A 15,918-nucleotide genomic window follows, 5' to 3' on the forward strand; every position below is an offset into this window, starting at 1 on the left:
ACACGTGAAACTGGATACACCGCCTCCGGCAGGGCGAATTTAAGTAATAAGGGGAAACACCAGGGAAACCGATACAATGGAGGGCTTTGCAATAGGGAACGGGGACGAGGAGTCCTCCTGCACTCCCCTGAGCCAGCCTCTACACTCCTAACAGTCCCTATACAGGCACCGCACCTGTTGCCGAACTGGAACCTAAGAACCCTAGCTTGCCATGCACCTAGCCCTTTCTAATGAAATGGACAGTGCAGAAACTAATCCCACCACTGCACTGAAACACACATAAGGGAAGTCACAAACAGGGAAACACCACTCAGCTTTGCTCTGTTGCTCTTGCTCCCAGCAACAGAGTCCACCACCAGAATGCAACTTTCCTCCTGAATAGCTGCCACCAAGCTCTGTCAGAGCTGCAAGGAAATCCCCTCTGTGACTCCTTCCACACCAGGACTCTGACTGTGCTGCAAGGAACTATCTCTAGCTCCTTCTTCCACCAGGGATGGTTGGAAATGACCACTATCACCAACAGTGATTGCAACACCTGACACTCTTTTATAGCAGAGCCAGAGCAATCACGCCAGCTTTATAATCACGTGCACTAAACTAAAGTAACAAGTGCAATGACCCTAACGGACACCAGGGGCAAAACTAGAACTGAAACCACCACAGTGCAATGACCCTAATGGCCACCAGGGGCAAAACTATCCTAAAGCACACAGCTTAAGGAAAAAAAAAGGTTACTAGTGCATTTATCTGTCATAATCCAACCTGGATCATGACAGGTATCAGGAGAAGACAAACCATAATATTTGTTGTGCAATTTCTCCTGAGTACACTGATACCCTGTGTGGAGGAAGACCACTCTTTAGGAGCACAGCAGGGCTCGGAAGGGAAGGAGCACCAGTTGAGGTTGTGAATGTAAAATTGGATGGAATCTAGAGCGGACGCCATGTTGCATTTGGAAAGCCTCTGATGTACCTAAACAATGGAAATAAGTGACCCCATTTTGGAAGCTAGACCCCACAAGGAACTTATCTGGATGTGTGGTGAGCACTTTGAACCCAAAAGTGCTTCACAGAAATTAATAATGTAGAGCCATGAAAATAAAAAATCACAGTTTTTCCAAAAAATGATATTTTTGGCCCCAATTTTTTATTTTCCAAAGGGTAACAGGAGAAATTGGACCACAAAAGTTGTTGTGCAATTTGTCCTGAGTATACTGATACCCCATATGTGGGGAAAACCACTGTTTGGGCGCATGGCAGAGTTTGGAAGGCAGGGAGCATCGTTTTACTTTTTCAAATCAAAATTGGCTGGAATTGAGATCAGACGCCATGTTGCATTTGTATAGTCCCTGATGTGCCTAAACAGTGGAAACCCCCCACAAGTGACACCATTTTGGAAGCTAGACCCCCTAAGGAACCTATCTAGATGTGTGGTGAGCACTTTGAACCCCAAAGTGCTTCACAGAAGTTTATAACGTAGAGGAAATAGGACCCCAAAAGTTGTTTCGGAATTTGTCCTGAGAACGCCGCTGCCCTATATCTGGGGGTAAACCATTGTAATCGCCTTACTGCGATCTTTGGGAGGCCGAATGAATAAATCCACAAAGGGTGAAGAATTGGTTTTATTTTTTATGTCGTTCCTCATTCAGTATAAGTGATTAGGTGACTTTATTCTTTGGGTCGGTGCGATTACAGCAATACCAGATTTATATCCTTTTTTGTGTTTAGCTTCTGTCACACACTAAAAGATGCATTTTTTGTAAAAAGGTTTTTCCAATGCCATATTTTGAGAGCTATCATTTTTCCATATTTCGGCCCACAGAGTCATGTGAGGGCTTGTTTTTTGTGGGACGAGCTGTCGTTTTTATAGGTACCATTTTTGGCCACATGACTTTTTTGATCACTTTCTATTCTGTTTTTTGTGGAGGCAGAATGAACAAAAAACAGCAATTCATGAATTTTTTTCCCTCTGTTCTGCATGTGGCAAAATTGGTAAGGTATCTTTATTTTTCAGGTCACTACGATTACAGTGATGCCATATTTATATCTTTTTTATGTTTTGGCATTTTTACACAATAAAAACTTTTATAGAAAAAATAATTATTTTAGCACAGCTTTATTCTGAGAGCTATAACTTTTTTTATTTTTGCTGAGAAAGCTATATGGTGGCTTGCTTTTTGTGGGACAAGATGGTGTTTTCAGTGATACTATTTTTATTTACATTCGTCTTTTTGATCACGTTTTATTCCACTTTTTCCAAGCGGTATGATGATAAAGCATAATTTGCTACTTTTATTGTGGGGATTTTTATGGCGTTCACTGAAGGGGTTAACTGGTATGACACTTTTATAGATTGGATTTTTATGGACACGGCAATACCAAACATATGTACTTTTTTCTTTATTTAATATTTTTACATAAAAAATGTGTATTTTTGAGTGATTTTTTTAAATGTTTTCTTTTTTACCTAGTTCCTTTATGGGACATTCACTTTTTACACTTTGGCTGCAATGCACTAGTACTACAGTCTGGCATTATACCTATATTCAAAGCTTCTGACACCATTCTGTAAGTATGGTCTCAGAGGCTTTCTGTAACTTGATGACCCATGGGTTGTCATGATGACCCTGGGTCATCATGGCAATGATCGAGCCCCGCGATGATGTTGCGGGGACACTGATCTGAAGGCAGAGGGAGCTCCCGTCCCTCTGCCTCCCTCCTGAATGCTGCAATCATTCCTGATCAAAGCAATTAGGGAGTTAATAGCCAAGTGTGGCGTGGATGCCACTCCTGGCAGCTAGTGCAGAAGTTCAGCCTCTGGCAGCACTGAGCTCCTGCAATGACCAGGCGGGAGGTGCTTATATTTCAGTATCTCCTGCGCGGTCATGCTGTGATCGGTCAGTCAGATTGACTGACAGATCAAAGTGTTCTGGGTGCAGGAACCGATGGCATGGGTCCCTGCACCTCTTCCCATACCTCTCAACTGTCTGTGACAAATGCATGACGGGCATAGTCCGTCCTGGTGCGGGAACTTACACCCAGCTGTGACGGGCTATGGCCATAAGTGGACATTAAGGGGTTAATCTTCTTTTGGAAGCCATTCTTTTGTTGATTTGGAGGTATGCTGAGGGTATTTGTCACACAGAAAAGTGACATTCCTCTTTATCTTCAGCTTTTTAGCAGAGGCCTGAAGATTTAGTTACAAAATTGACTGTAATTTGGAACTTTTCATAATTCCCTCTACCTTGACTAAAGCCCCAGTTACAGAGGTCATAAGATAGCCCAAAAGCATACTGCTGCCCCCACCATGCTTGACTGTGGGTATGGTGTTATTTTTCTGGTGTGCTGCGTTGACTTTTTCACTAAACATTTCTTTTGGAATTATGGGCAAAAAGTTCATCCTAAGTCTCATCAGACCATAACAAATCTTCCAATTTGCTTTTGGCAGTCTTGATGTTTTTTTCAAAGCATATTTGGGCTTGGATGGTTTTTTTTGTAAGACAAGGCTTCTGTTTTACCACCCTATACCACAGGCCAGACATATGAAGAATCCGGGAGATTGTTCTCACTTGCAGTATACAACCAGTACTTTCCTTCAATTCCTTTAGTTCCTTTAAACTTGCTGAAGGCCTTTTTACAATCTTCTGAACAGATTTTCTTCTTGTCTTCTCATCAATTTTTGAACGATGTCCAGTTGTAGGTAACATCACTTTTGTTTCAAATTTAAGCCACCTTTGGATCACCTTCTTCACAGTGTTCCATATATCAAATGTGTTGAAAATTATTTTGTATAATGTGTCGTAAGCTGTTTATGGATGATGGCTTTTCCTTTAAAATGTAACCAAGAAAATGTCAACAAAATCCTACTGGAACAGCTAATCTTTATATAGTGGTTAATCAGAATTACTTCCATAGCAGCTTTGTACTGATTAATATTTCACATGTTTAAATGTGATTGACTAATTCTGAACAGAACCTTATGCCCAATTTTAAGATGGTGTTCACACTTAGGCAAACACATTATTTTAGCTGTATTATGTACTAAAAAAGATTTCATTTTGTTTTTAAATGGATTTAGTCATATTATTGCTTTGTTATTAAAGATGAAAAAAGTTCTTAAATGATCTGCTTTGTATCCCTCAAACTTTCAGAAAACATTTTATTAGTAGGCAGAAAATGTTGCACCCAAAAATAACGCAATGATAAAAGGTGAAAATTTGATTTTAGTTTCTCTTACAATTCAGGTAGCTCCATTTATTCAAGACACTGCCTGTGATTAACTTTTTGAAGCATAAGATGAATGCAAAGTTAAATTGTATTTGGGTGGTGGCAATCATAACCATTAGTAGTTTACACCTGGTATATGTTATCTTAAAATAATTAAGATTTTTATTTAGATTTATTAATTATAAACTTAAAAAAACACAATTTAAATACATACTACTATACCTTTAGACATAATCTCAAATCAAATCAGGCTTTTCAAAGTTTTCATCCAGGAGATATGTATGCAGGTTGTGTTGCTTTACAGATGAGCCACTATCCGTTGTTGCAGTTTACCCTTTTAGATATGAAAAATGGCTACCATGAAAAACTATCCACACTTCAGTTACCCGCCAGATGGATAGAGACTAAATCATCTAGAAGGGACATTGATTTTCTGAATAAATGGTCTTGCGGCTCTTCAGAATAATGACACCTCAACAACTGAGCTTTCCTATATGAGGTTTATCTGCAAGTCTTACCGAGGCTTCAGACTTCCTCAACACTGAATCAAAAATTATGTGCAAAGTAAAGGATAAATGTTAAGAACATAAAGTTCATTTTAGCTTCAATTACTAGGTAAAAGTATTAATTGTACAATAAATGTTTCATTGTTAATTCAAGTTGTTTAAGACATTAGACACAGAGAAGGAATTGGTGCTTACTTCCTGGGTCTCGAAGCTTGTGGTTAGTGACAGTGACTCAGTAAGGTTCATTAGAAAACACATTTACTCCCAATAGTGCTTCTTTACTGCTCACAGTTCTGGCTGTATATTCCGTAATTTTACTTTTAATGAAGAAATAGAAGTAATCAAACATAAATAATCGCTAGCCCATGACCACAAATATGGGTTTTGTCGAAAACTCATTCCTTGTGCTTTATACTTTTTGCAAACATCATAAAATGCTAAAAGAAATAAAGAACAGTTAGAAAAGCTATGTGAGAGAACACCTCTAATCAATTTTGCTTGAACAATGATGTTGATGACTTATTTAGTTGAATAGGACTTAGTCTGTAGTACTTAAAAGTTGTCACTAAACAAAATACCGATGCAGATAATGTTCCACTATGCGCTTCCTGCCACTGATGGAGCTCGTAGCAGCTGATCAGTGGAGGTATTAAAATAGTACCATCAATTTGAGTGAAAGCCCTTAAAAATAGGTCTTTCTAGAGGCCTGGTAAGCACTCTTTTGTGGATTGAGGAACCAGGTTTAAAACCGTCCACAAAAGGATTCCAATTTTTTTAGGTACTTTGAGCAGGAGGACTAGGGATGTCTTTCATAGAAAACTTAGGCAAGCACTGAGAATTTTTTTTTTTATTACATGGCATGAAAAGGTTTTTTTTCCACCATTTTTGCAGCTACCATATGCTTTTCAGAATTCTTGGACTTCTAATGCATGAAACAGAGTAAAAATAATAGTACTTTTTTTAATCAAACTAATTTATTCACAATATGGAAATCATTACAAAATATGTTTGCTGTTATCTATCAAACTCAAGTTTTATATCAAAAGAGACAGATGCATTTCTCATTGCATGAATGTTGGGGATAAAGAGATCAGATTTCTGTGAATTTATTTTGAGTGTATTTGAATTCTATTTGAATTGTACAAAAATTTATATTTTCCATAATGCAGATGGTTTGTAATTCACTCTGCATGAATTTAGCAAAATAGCATCTTGTTGGCTGCCATTTTCCTGAACCATTGAGTGTCAGCAAAGAGTTGAAAACCAAACAAAAATCTCATTGCTCGCCTTTCCGGACATCTTCCTGTACAGTTGTCTTCTTACTGATGTTGAATGCTGGACTTTCACGCCAGGATAGACCAGCTGTAGCCATAAGTTCCTGCCCAAAGGTGTCTTCATAAGGTCACGTTGCATGTCACAACAAGCCTGTGACATTACAATGCTCAACCACAGAAGGTGCACGGCCTAGTTATGAAGATTAGGCTGGGTCTTCCGGCTAGGACTTAGCATTAGATTTATCTGCACAAGAGAGCTTTGTATGGTCATGATGACACTGTGACATGTGCTGTGACCTTACATCGTGTATTGTAGAACAGGATGTCCCAGCCTAGCGTGAAGATGAAGAGTTAAGTGGTGGTAAAATGATGCACCAGGTACCATCGGGATAGGGTGAGCAGGGAAGATGAGCAGTGAGGTGAGTATTAGTTATTATTTTTTTCTATATCTTACATTTATCATTCCCTGTGGTCTCTCAAGACTCCAGAGCATAGCATGAGAAATTCAATTCCCAGAAAATAAATTTACTGCAAAATGAATTTCTCTATAAAATCTGCGTGATTTGTCGAATTTCAATCTTAACAGTACCTCTCATTTCTGATAGTGATTTAAAAGCAAAATTATCGTAGTTAAATTTAATTTTTCTATATGTATGTCTTCTGTAAAGCTGTATTTTTTTGCTATAAAGATTATGGTTATACAGTCTATCAGACCATATGTCCATGTGGCCACTACAGCCAATTAATGTATGACCAGAAAAGAATCTTATCCAATAAGATAGTGTTGGACTCAGATCCATCAAGTTCTACTTTTCTCTACTGATTATACATTCTCCGTCACTATATACCATTTGTTGTGAGAAAAGTATCTAGCCCTTTTTTAAAATCTATTATAATGCCTGCTATTGCTACCTCTTGTGATAGGGCATTCCACAGTCTGACTGATCTAACTATTTAGCTGCCTGAATTGCCTTTCCTTCACATACAGTAAATGCCCCCTTGTCCTTTGTAAGGTGTTTGGAAGGAATAAGTCATGTGCCAGTCCATTTGTATGAACCACACATTTAGTTCTACATATAATTGAAATTTCCTCTGTTCTTATGGTTTCTTCAGGCACATTTTAAAAATAGAGGTTTTTTACTATGTAACAATCTGTTTTTAACAGTGTTTTGGGGTTGTTAATTTTATTTAGAGGCATTTTGTATATGACTAAACAAAGTACAGATACAAGAATAGAACAATGGCACAATATGTACAATGTCTTCTGTGAGGCAGTGATCGGTGTTATAAGCAAGGGTCACTATGTGTCCTCCAGGATGTGCACAATAGCATATTGAGGCTGCAGCAGTGCATTGCAATCACAGGCATAGCTGTGATTGCAATGCAAAATAAAATTAAGTGTTGGTCTTGGGCAAGCTATTTGTCCAAGGCAGATTTAGGAAAATCTGCCATGGGCTTTTATTTTTTAAATGGATGCAGTATAGTAGTGGGGCAGTCCGTTTCCATCCAGGCTGGGTTTTCCATGTGGCCGACGGCCACAGGTACCTTGTAAAAACCCCTGCAGCAAAGGGTTGGGTGTGTCAGTTTGGCTTTGCAAGTGTGCAGAGCAGAAGGTTCTGCCTTAACTTCAACCTGTTTGAAGCAACATGGAGCCAAGCAGAGCCAAAAGGGCACCCCTCAGCGTACACGGTGATGTAGTCGCCCATGACAACCGGTCTCAGAGGTGGACTGTCTTGTTTCCCATCTGTGATCCGGAGGATCATATTTACTTTCTGTTTTGCGACTTTGCTGAACATTAAAGAAACTTTGCTTTGAACTTTGAACTGGATCACTGCCTCATCACTGCACAGTGTGAACACCGCTGCACAACACAACACAGCAGGCAAAATTAAGTAGATAATAAACAGGTACACTAAATGTAATTGTGTGTTTTTGCCTGAAATTAATCTTTATTGCCTCGATTAATCATAGCAATTTTGCCAGCATTCTGGCTTAAATTGTTTTGAAAAGTCACAACATTTTTGCAAAACTTGTGGAAAAATGTGGCAACTTTTGATGTTTTGATGTCCATCAAACTGGACAAAGCTGGGGTGATACGGGGCACAGCAAGTTCATGACACTACAGCTCATCTAATTCATGACAAATTGTAGCCGAAATCTTACTCTAGTCATGAACTGGAGTAAGATTTCTGGCAGGATGCATGTGAGGTGCACAAAATTTGACAGCTGTTCCTTTTCATGAATCTGGAGCATCGGATTCCTTTACACCCGCTCATCAAGACCAGCGAGAAAATTACTTTTCTTGATGAATCAAGGTATATGTATTGTAAACACAGATGATAAAGCTCAGGGATAAAATAATGATTTTTCTTTATGTATTGATCTGATCTTGACCTTTCCTTCTGTTTTTTTTAAATATGTTCTGACATATGAACTGTTTTGTTACTTTTCAGATGAAAAGTATACAATTAATCTACAATTAATCAAACATTTCCAAACTATTTAGCAGGTAACATACGGCTGATTTTCCTCCACATTGTCAGCTCTGATTAGCACATATTTGCTCTAATGAAGAGAAATGCAAGGAACTCTTTAATTAATTTTGTAGTTGTTTATATAACTGGATTAACTTGTAACATGGTTCAGTAATCCGTTTAAGATATTAATGTCATCTATATGAAATTTTGTTTCTAATTGCTTCCCACTTTTATGTTCTCAGGGTTCTTCAAGTCAAACAGCTCTTTTCATCCCGTGTATGAGAATTCCTTTCAAGGGTGTATGCAGCTTCTCCATGTAGACAACCAGCTGGTTGACCTTCATGCAGTAGAGCAAGGGAAGCAAGGAGGCTTTGCAAACATCAGTATTGACATGTGTGCCATCATAGACAGGTAAGAGAACAACAAACCATTCTAAACTATATGCATCGATTTGCGTCACAATTTTCTGAGACTCAACAATTTTTTTTCCATTCAATGAACCGAGTGAATGCTTTTTTTTGCACGCTCAACTGGTATTTTTATTGTTACAATTTTGGGATACTCATGACATTTTCATTGCTTTTTATTGTATTTTTTCAAATTTTGCTGCTAAAAAGTGCCAGTTCTTTCATTTAATTTTTCACATTTTTTGCTTTTAAAATATAGTTTCAATTATTTAATTTTTTTTAATTCAACTGTTTCATTTAATTTTATTTAATTTCTTTAAAAGATTTATTTTTTAGTTCCCTTAGAAGACTTGAATCTGCAACTGTTTGAACGCTTATACTTTATATTGCGATACCACCGTATTGCACTATATAGCTCAATCACTGTTTTGATTATAGAACTAAGCCTGTAGCTGAGCTTCACAGTAGGACCAAGCAGGGTTACCAACCATCTGAAAATTCCAGGACAGTCCGTAAAATTATGAAACTTTTTTACCCCGTCCATAAAAAAATGTAAGGCTTCCGTGATTTTTTTGAAGCTGAAGAAATATATGCGTATTATTTTGACTGTAATTATCATCATTTAATAGTTTACAGTGAATGCAGCTTATGTCTTCATATGTGAATTATGGGCTGTAGGCAATTTAATATGCTTTCTAATGTGTCCTTAAAAAATATTGTTTGTCCATGATTTTTTGATAAACTGTCCAGAAAAAATAAAAAGTCAAGCTGGTGACCCTTTGACTGAGATGATAGTTAAGGGGGCCTTCAGCAGGCCCTTGGCTGCCAAGATAACCTATCCGTCCATGCAAATGGAAAGATGGGGTTGATGGGAGCTGGTGACAGCAACCATGCCATTTAAATGCTGCTTTCAGAGATTGACAGAGGCATTTCAATAGATAAACTGTGGCCTCTGTAGCAAACTCTGGCAGTTGTAGCTAAAGGCAAATTCCAGCTATGTAACAGAACCGGCATCAGCAAAGTATCAAGCATGCTCAGCGTCTGAGCCAGCTTCATACATTCATAGAATCATAGAATTGTAGAGTTGGAAGGGACCTCCTGGGCCATCTGGTCCAACCCCCTGCTCAAAGCAGGATTCGCTAAATCATCCCAGACAGATATCTGTCCAGCCTCCATTTGAATTCCTTATCGATCCATGAGGAAAATAGATGACATGAGTTGTTAAGGAGAGAATACTGTATGGAGTTTGTATCATGAAAACAGGTTTCTACAGATGAGCCAAAAAAATCACACTACCAATGCAAACTTCCTTTGCCAGTATTCAAATGCCAGCAATCTGGGTGCCTCTAGTAATTAGTAGGCCCCTGTGGCATCATGAAGTGTGCTCAACCGTAACATTATGATGTCATGGAGACCTATGAATAGCAAGAAACGCCAAGGATGATGACGTTCAAGTGTTAGGAAAATTTGCAATACCACAAACAACTGAAGTGGACGCCAAACCAGGGTAGTGCAATTGTTTACAGATATATCTGAAGAATTATGTTAATCCAGCACTGGATGAAATAGGGATGGTAGATCCAACTACCAAGGCTCAATTTTATCAAAATCCAGGTCTAGAAGCGTAACCTATCAAAATGAGATTTCCTGCTAAATTTCTGATAGAAATCTGGAGTTAATGCTCTCTGCTGATAATATTCAGCAGAATATTCAATATATAATTTAAAGTTTACTGAATATACCCAATTTAGCTGAATGGAGGTCATGGCCTATTGAGAATTTTGGGCTAAAAGAAGGCATGTTCATTACACAATAAATTGTAAGGTAACATGATTGAATTTTGGTTGAAAGGTACCAAGATAATGACATTGTCCTGTTCTTAAACCAATGCTGAAAATCTATTTGTTGCTTTAGTGATTTTAAGAGCTAGTTGGAAATCTTATGTTCAGTCATCTAGCCATTTAGAAATCCTTGTTTACTAATGATTGTAGAACCTCGTATAGGAAATTAAAAGTGTTATGTTGTCAGAGACTTATCTTAGACGTGCAATTTATTTAAGCATTGTATTAAAACATTTTCAGGGTAGTGAAATCAAAATGACTGCAGAGTTTGAAAACTAAATTTATGTTACAGTAGAACTTGAGAGCATTAAGCTTTTCTTGTTTTAGCGCTTCAGCAGAAGTGAGATCACAAGGACATGGTTGTTATTCTCACTGTCGCTGTTTGCTCACCTTCACCAGCATGTTTAACTCATATTTGTGCAAATTTTTCTCACTCGCCTAAAATAGACTTTCAAATGTGCTACCATATGACTTAGCTGATAAAGAGCAATGCAAGCTAAATTACTTGTGGTGCTAAGATTGGATTTATATACCATTACCAGGGTATGGCTTGTAAATGTAACCTTGTGTTGAATGACTAATATTTGTGTATATTGTATCATATAGACAAATGTGGGCAGCACCAGTATTGGAAAACACTGCCAAATAGTTTTGTATCACAACAAAACAACTTTAGTTTTACATTTTAAAGTGGTTGTTTCAAGTTCATGAGCTGGCAAAATTGCAATGTGCTTCTAAAAAAAAGTAACTTTGCAATTCAACAATTTTTAAAAATCCTATCCTTTCTCAAGTGCAGAGAGATTTTTAATTTTATAATATAAAGCTTGCTTTCTAGGTTTCCGGCCACCCAGCAGTTCTAGCATTGCCAGTTGCCTAGATGAGGAGCACAAGTCATAAGCAGGCTCTGTACTTTGCTGGCTGTTTGTGATGCTCTGAAGCTGGGAAGATTGCCAGAAAAGACCAGCCTCAGTGTCTCTGCCTTTCTCACATACTGTAGAGGCCAAGCGGTCTCTGCTAGCAGCATTGGAGAGAACAGAGTTCAGACCAACAGCACGACCGTGGCAATGGTCTATGCTGCCAATCTTCAGGAGCAAAAAGCAGGAAGTCCGGAACTGGGAAGCATTGAGTCTGGAGATTCATCTTCATACAACCCTTTTAAAATTATGTATTTTGCATAGTCAAAGCACTGTTTTCCCAGATAAATTATGAATTAACAATGCTAATTGAAATATTTTATATATCAATTTTTATTGCAATTTTTTTTCTTTAATATCCTCAGTCAGTGCAGGCTGGAAATTACCACACAAAGTGACTGAAATGGTTTAAATTAGTCAGGATAGCAAATACATAGTTATATATGCAGGCATACTGTCATTAGTATGGTTGAAAAAAGCCACCTGTCCATGAAGTTCATCCTAGGAATGGGAAAGAATAAATGGAATAGGGTATAGGTATAATATTTAATGCATAAATCAGTTTGCCTTAAAAGAGCAAATTTTCCCATACTGATCCGATTAATTACGAGCATTCAGAACAAAAATTTTAGACATTAACATAAGTGTTTGTTATTTTTGTCTAAAAAAGTCATTTATCCCTTTTTTAACTATCAATAGTTTCTGCTGTGACCAGCTTCTGAGATAGACAATTCCACAGAATAATAATCTCCTCTGGAGACTGAACTTTTTAAGACTCTTGTCTTTTGAGGGGTTTTACGTGAAACAGCTTTTGACCATATTTTTGCATGGGACATTTATGTAATTGTACAAGTTTATCATATCCCCCATAGATGTCTCTTGTCAAGACAAAATACATTTAATTATTATAATCTTATTGCATAACTAAGATCCTTCATGTCCCTTATTTGTTTTGTGTCTCTCCTTTTTCTAGTACTTTAGCTTAGGGCACCACTAGAGGCCATGCTCATTTTATTAAGGGAGTGCTTCTGAAACCACTTTCTTGGTCAACAGAAGACCTTTTCTCACCTATGGCAGCAAACCATACAGCAAAATGCTTTACTACTCAACCTTTCCCTTTCATTCATTCAGCTGCTTGATTATGTGTAATGATGTCACTAAGACATTCATTTTCATTGCTAACAGAAGATTTTGTCAGAAAAAGCAATGGCCATGTAGGGTAAGAAAAAGGCATCTGGTAGGTAGAGAAAGTCTTTGTCTATTTATATTATATATCTTTTTATACTCTAATAGCATATATAAAAAAAGTTTTATATTATAAGTACATTTTAAGGGATAACTAAACTTACATTTTTTTTCATAGTTGTAACCTGCAGTGAAAGTTATAACACTTTGCAATGCACTCATTAGAGGATCATTTCTGAAGAAAAATCACATCAATGTGGCCCCGAATCCTTAGCTTTTCCCCCGTGTAATTGTCTGCATTCTCTTGTATTCACTCATTTTCCATACTCCATTTGTATATGTTTGAGTAGTTATTAAGTCTGTGGAGGGGGGAGGCATCTTTGGATCTAGAGAGTGCTCCAGGGAAATCATGTGAATGCTGCACTTAGATTTGGTGCGAGCCCAATCCAAAAGTGCCAGATCCTCAACATCTCAAATACATGCTCCAAGTATATACAGAGTACAGATAATGAGTCAATGCAAAATAAGGCAAGCAATGAAACTGCAGGGGTTTGGAGGCAATTTCAATGTGCCATATCCTTTAATGTTGTACACAGTTATGTGTTAAATTTTTTAGTTTAGTTACTCTTTAAATATAACAAAGTTTTGCTTTTTTCTATTATCTTCTAGTAAGTAGCTGTCTTTTTTTAAGTTTTAAGTTGCAAGGAATTACTATATGGACAGGAGACTATTCTGCAGGGGAAGGAAATAATGTGCCAATGTTCTAATGGCCATATATTACTAAATAGGTCTAACTGTAAAAGGATGTCCTGTTTCTAATAGAATATGCACAAGATCTTGTTACTGAAAAAAAATTGTTTGCACATACGCTAATAATTATTTTACTTGGGGATACAATTCTTTGATATATGCTTCAGTAAATTTCACAATAAGAAAATTGTCCAAATTTGAGTAAAATAAAATTTTGCAATTGTATCCAGTTGCTAATGAAAAAATAGAATGATTAGTAAATATTGCCTGCTTTTATGGAGTACCACTCTCATCAGCATCCCTGAGCCCCATGTTCCTGGCCCCAATATCCCATGTCCTTAGCCCCAACTCTATGTCCATGGCCCCCATGGCCCTCATGTCCATGAACTCCATGTCCCTGGCCCGTGTGTTAGGTGCCAGGATTCTCCCACTGCACAGGATGGATCTCAAGCCTTGTCTGGTGCTGTGGTCTCCCATTCAGGCTCGGCCACTGGAATGACTGCTCAGCACAGACTTCAGTCCCAGCGCCTTGCCCAGGCTCATGCTGTATGTGTAGTTACTGCTGGCCCTCCAGCTAAGCCTATGGTGACTACTAGTTTACATGTGCAGCGCTGTGCTCTGAAGCCTAAGTCCCGATTTCACCCTACTGAGCATGTCCATGATATGGTGCCTTTGCATTGGTGCTCAGATGTCAGGTGCTCTGGTGATGTGGCAACTTCAAATCGGTCCACAAGCAAGGTCCCGTCTGTCTGGACTTGAGCAAGGTATGAAAACCTCTCAATGGGCTAGTATCATATGTGTTTGGTGTGTTGGTGGCTACTATACCACCCTGTGTGCATGTGTGCCGCTAATAGCACTGCAAATGTTTTACTAGTCAGGAAGTGTATGGTGGGAACTCCCTCTTGAACTTATCATCTGCACCGGGCGTCCTCAGGCACATGTGCTAAAGCACATCGTGCGTCAGAGCAGGTTCAACCATCAGCTTAGTCTTCCTAGGGGAGTTAAGTTATAGGGACCCCAATTAGTATCTTGTTTTCTATATGCCTATGCAGTCTAACAGGGTATAGTCCTTTGTGCATTGTTTTTTAGTACTGCTCTGTGGTGTAGCAGAGCTTGGTATGCTGTGCTCTGTGCACACTGAGTGACATTTAACTCAGCATGCTTAAAGTGTTTTCTTGCAGCCTTGCTCCGCCATTGTGCTAGCTGCAGATCCTCCATCACTGCACGGTGGACCCCAGGTTGTGAACGCACCTCATTATTATTATTTGGTGCGTTCCTCCAATCCTAACAGTGTGGCCCCCATATCCCTGGTCCATGGCCCCCTGTCCCATATCCCTGGTCCTGAACCCGCATCATGCGGCATCCGCAAAAGAAGAAAAAATAATCCTTGTTCTCTTCCTTCAAATCTGGCGCATTCGAGTTAAAATGGCCGCTGACCTATCAAAGGCCAACAGCTGATGTTAGTGAGCCCGTTGAGGTCACTTTTATGCTCCACCTGTGATGGGTGCATTAACATCAGCCAGCAGCCATGTTAACTGTTCCGATGCAATCTTTCTGCACCGCAATAGATTTCAACTGAATGTGAGTCCTCTGACGCACTTTCAGTTGAAGCCAGTTGCCCCCCTCCTGCTCTGGCGCCTGCCAAGGATCCGGGCCCAGGAGCTCCTGTCCGACCTTGCATATGTGAAAAATCTTGAAAATGTACCTGGTCTAGAAAGGTGAAAAAATCCTGAGGCTGGACTGATTACATTATGACTGTGCTTGCTCATGTTCTACATAGGTCAAGGATAAACCCTCAAAGTCATTTCTTGTGGTAGACGAAAGGAAACCTTATCTGACAATGTTGGTATTTATCATTAACTTAATATTTATATATCCTTGACAATAGCTGTATTAAGTTAATGAGGACTTGTGTATTGTATTATTGCATATTGTTGTTTGTTGCATATATCAATAAGACAAAAGAGAAGAAATAATTGTTGGAAATATCATATTAAAAACTTTTAAGCTCCTAATTTTGCTTAACAGTAAGAAATAAATAAAATGTTCTATTTAGAGACTTACTAATGGCCATGAGAATGCTTTTGAGAAAGTAAGAAGCAGATAGCAGTGCCGAGAGATGCTACATGCAACTATTACAAATTAAATGTTAAATGTTGCCCAGTAGGCGAACAGGTGGCTTGAGTTATGATCCACACATAAGAAATTCAATAAAAAAAAAATAATTTATAAGGAAAAAAACAATGTTAGTCAAAGTACTGCATCACATCCCAGTTAAAATCATATCTACAATCACTTATCTATTTCTAATCATATTGTGCTCTCATAGAATTGTTTC

General features: G+C 38.3%; 1 protein-coding gene across 1 annotated transcript in view; it reads left to right on the forward strand.

The window, feature by feature from the left end:
- Positions 1-15,918, forward strand: part of CNTNAP2 (contactin associated protein 2) — a 2,930,334-nt gene that overhangs the window by 1,726,987 nt on the left and 1,187,429 nt on the right. Inside the window, exon 10 of the mRNA XM_073550056.1 lies at positions 8,726-8,894. Within this exon, the coding sequence (XP_073406157.1) occupies positions 8,726-8,894 (169 nt within the window). The remainder of the gene's footprint in view (positions 1-8,725; positions 8,895-15,918) is intronic.

The sequence above is a fragment of the Dendrobates tinctorius genome, unplaced genomic scaffold (assembly GCF_039654945.1).
Source record: "Dendrobates tinctorius isolate UK_male_01 unplaced genomic scaffold, ASM3965494v1 ptg000162l, whole genome shotgun sequence".
Classification (NCBI taxonomy): Eukaryota; Metazoa; Chordata; class Amphibia; order Anura; family Dendrobatidae; genus Dendrobates; species Dendrobates tinctorius.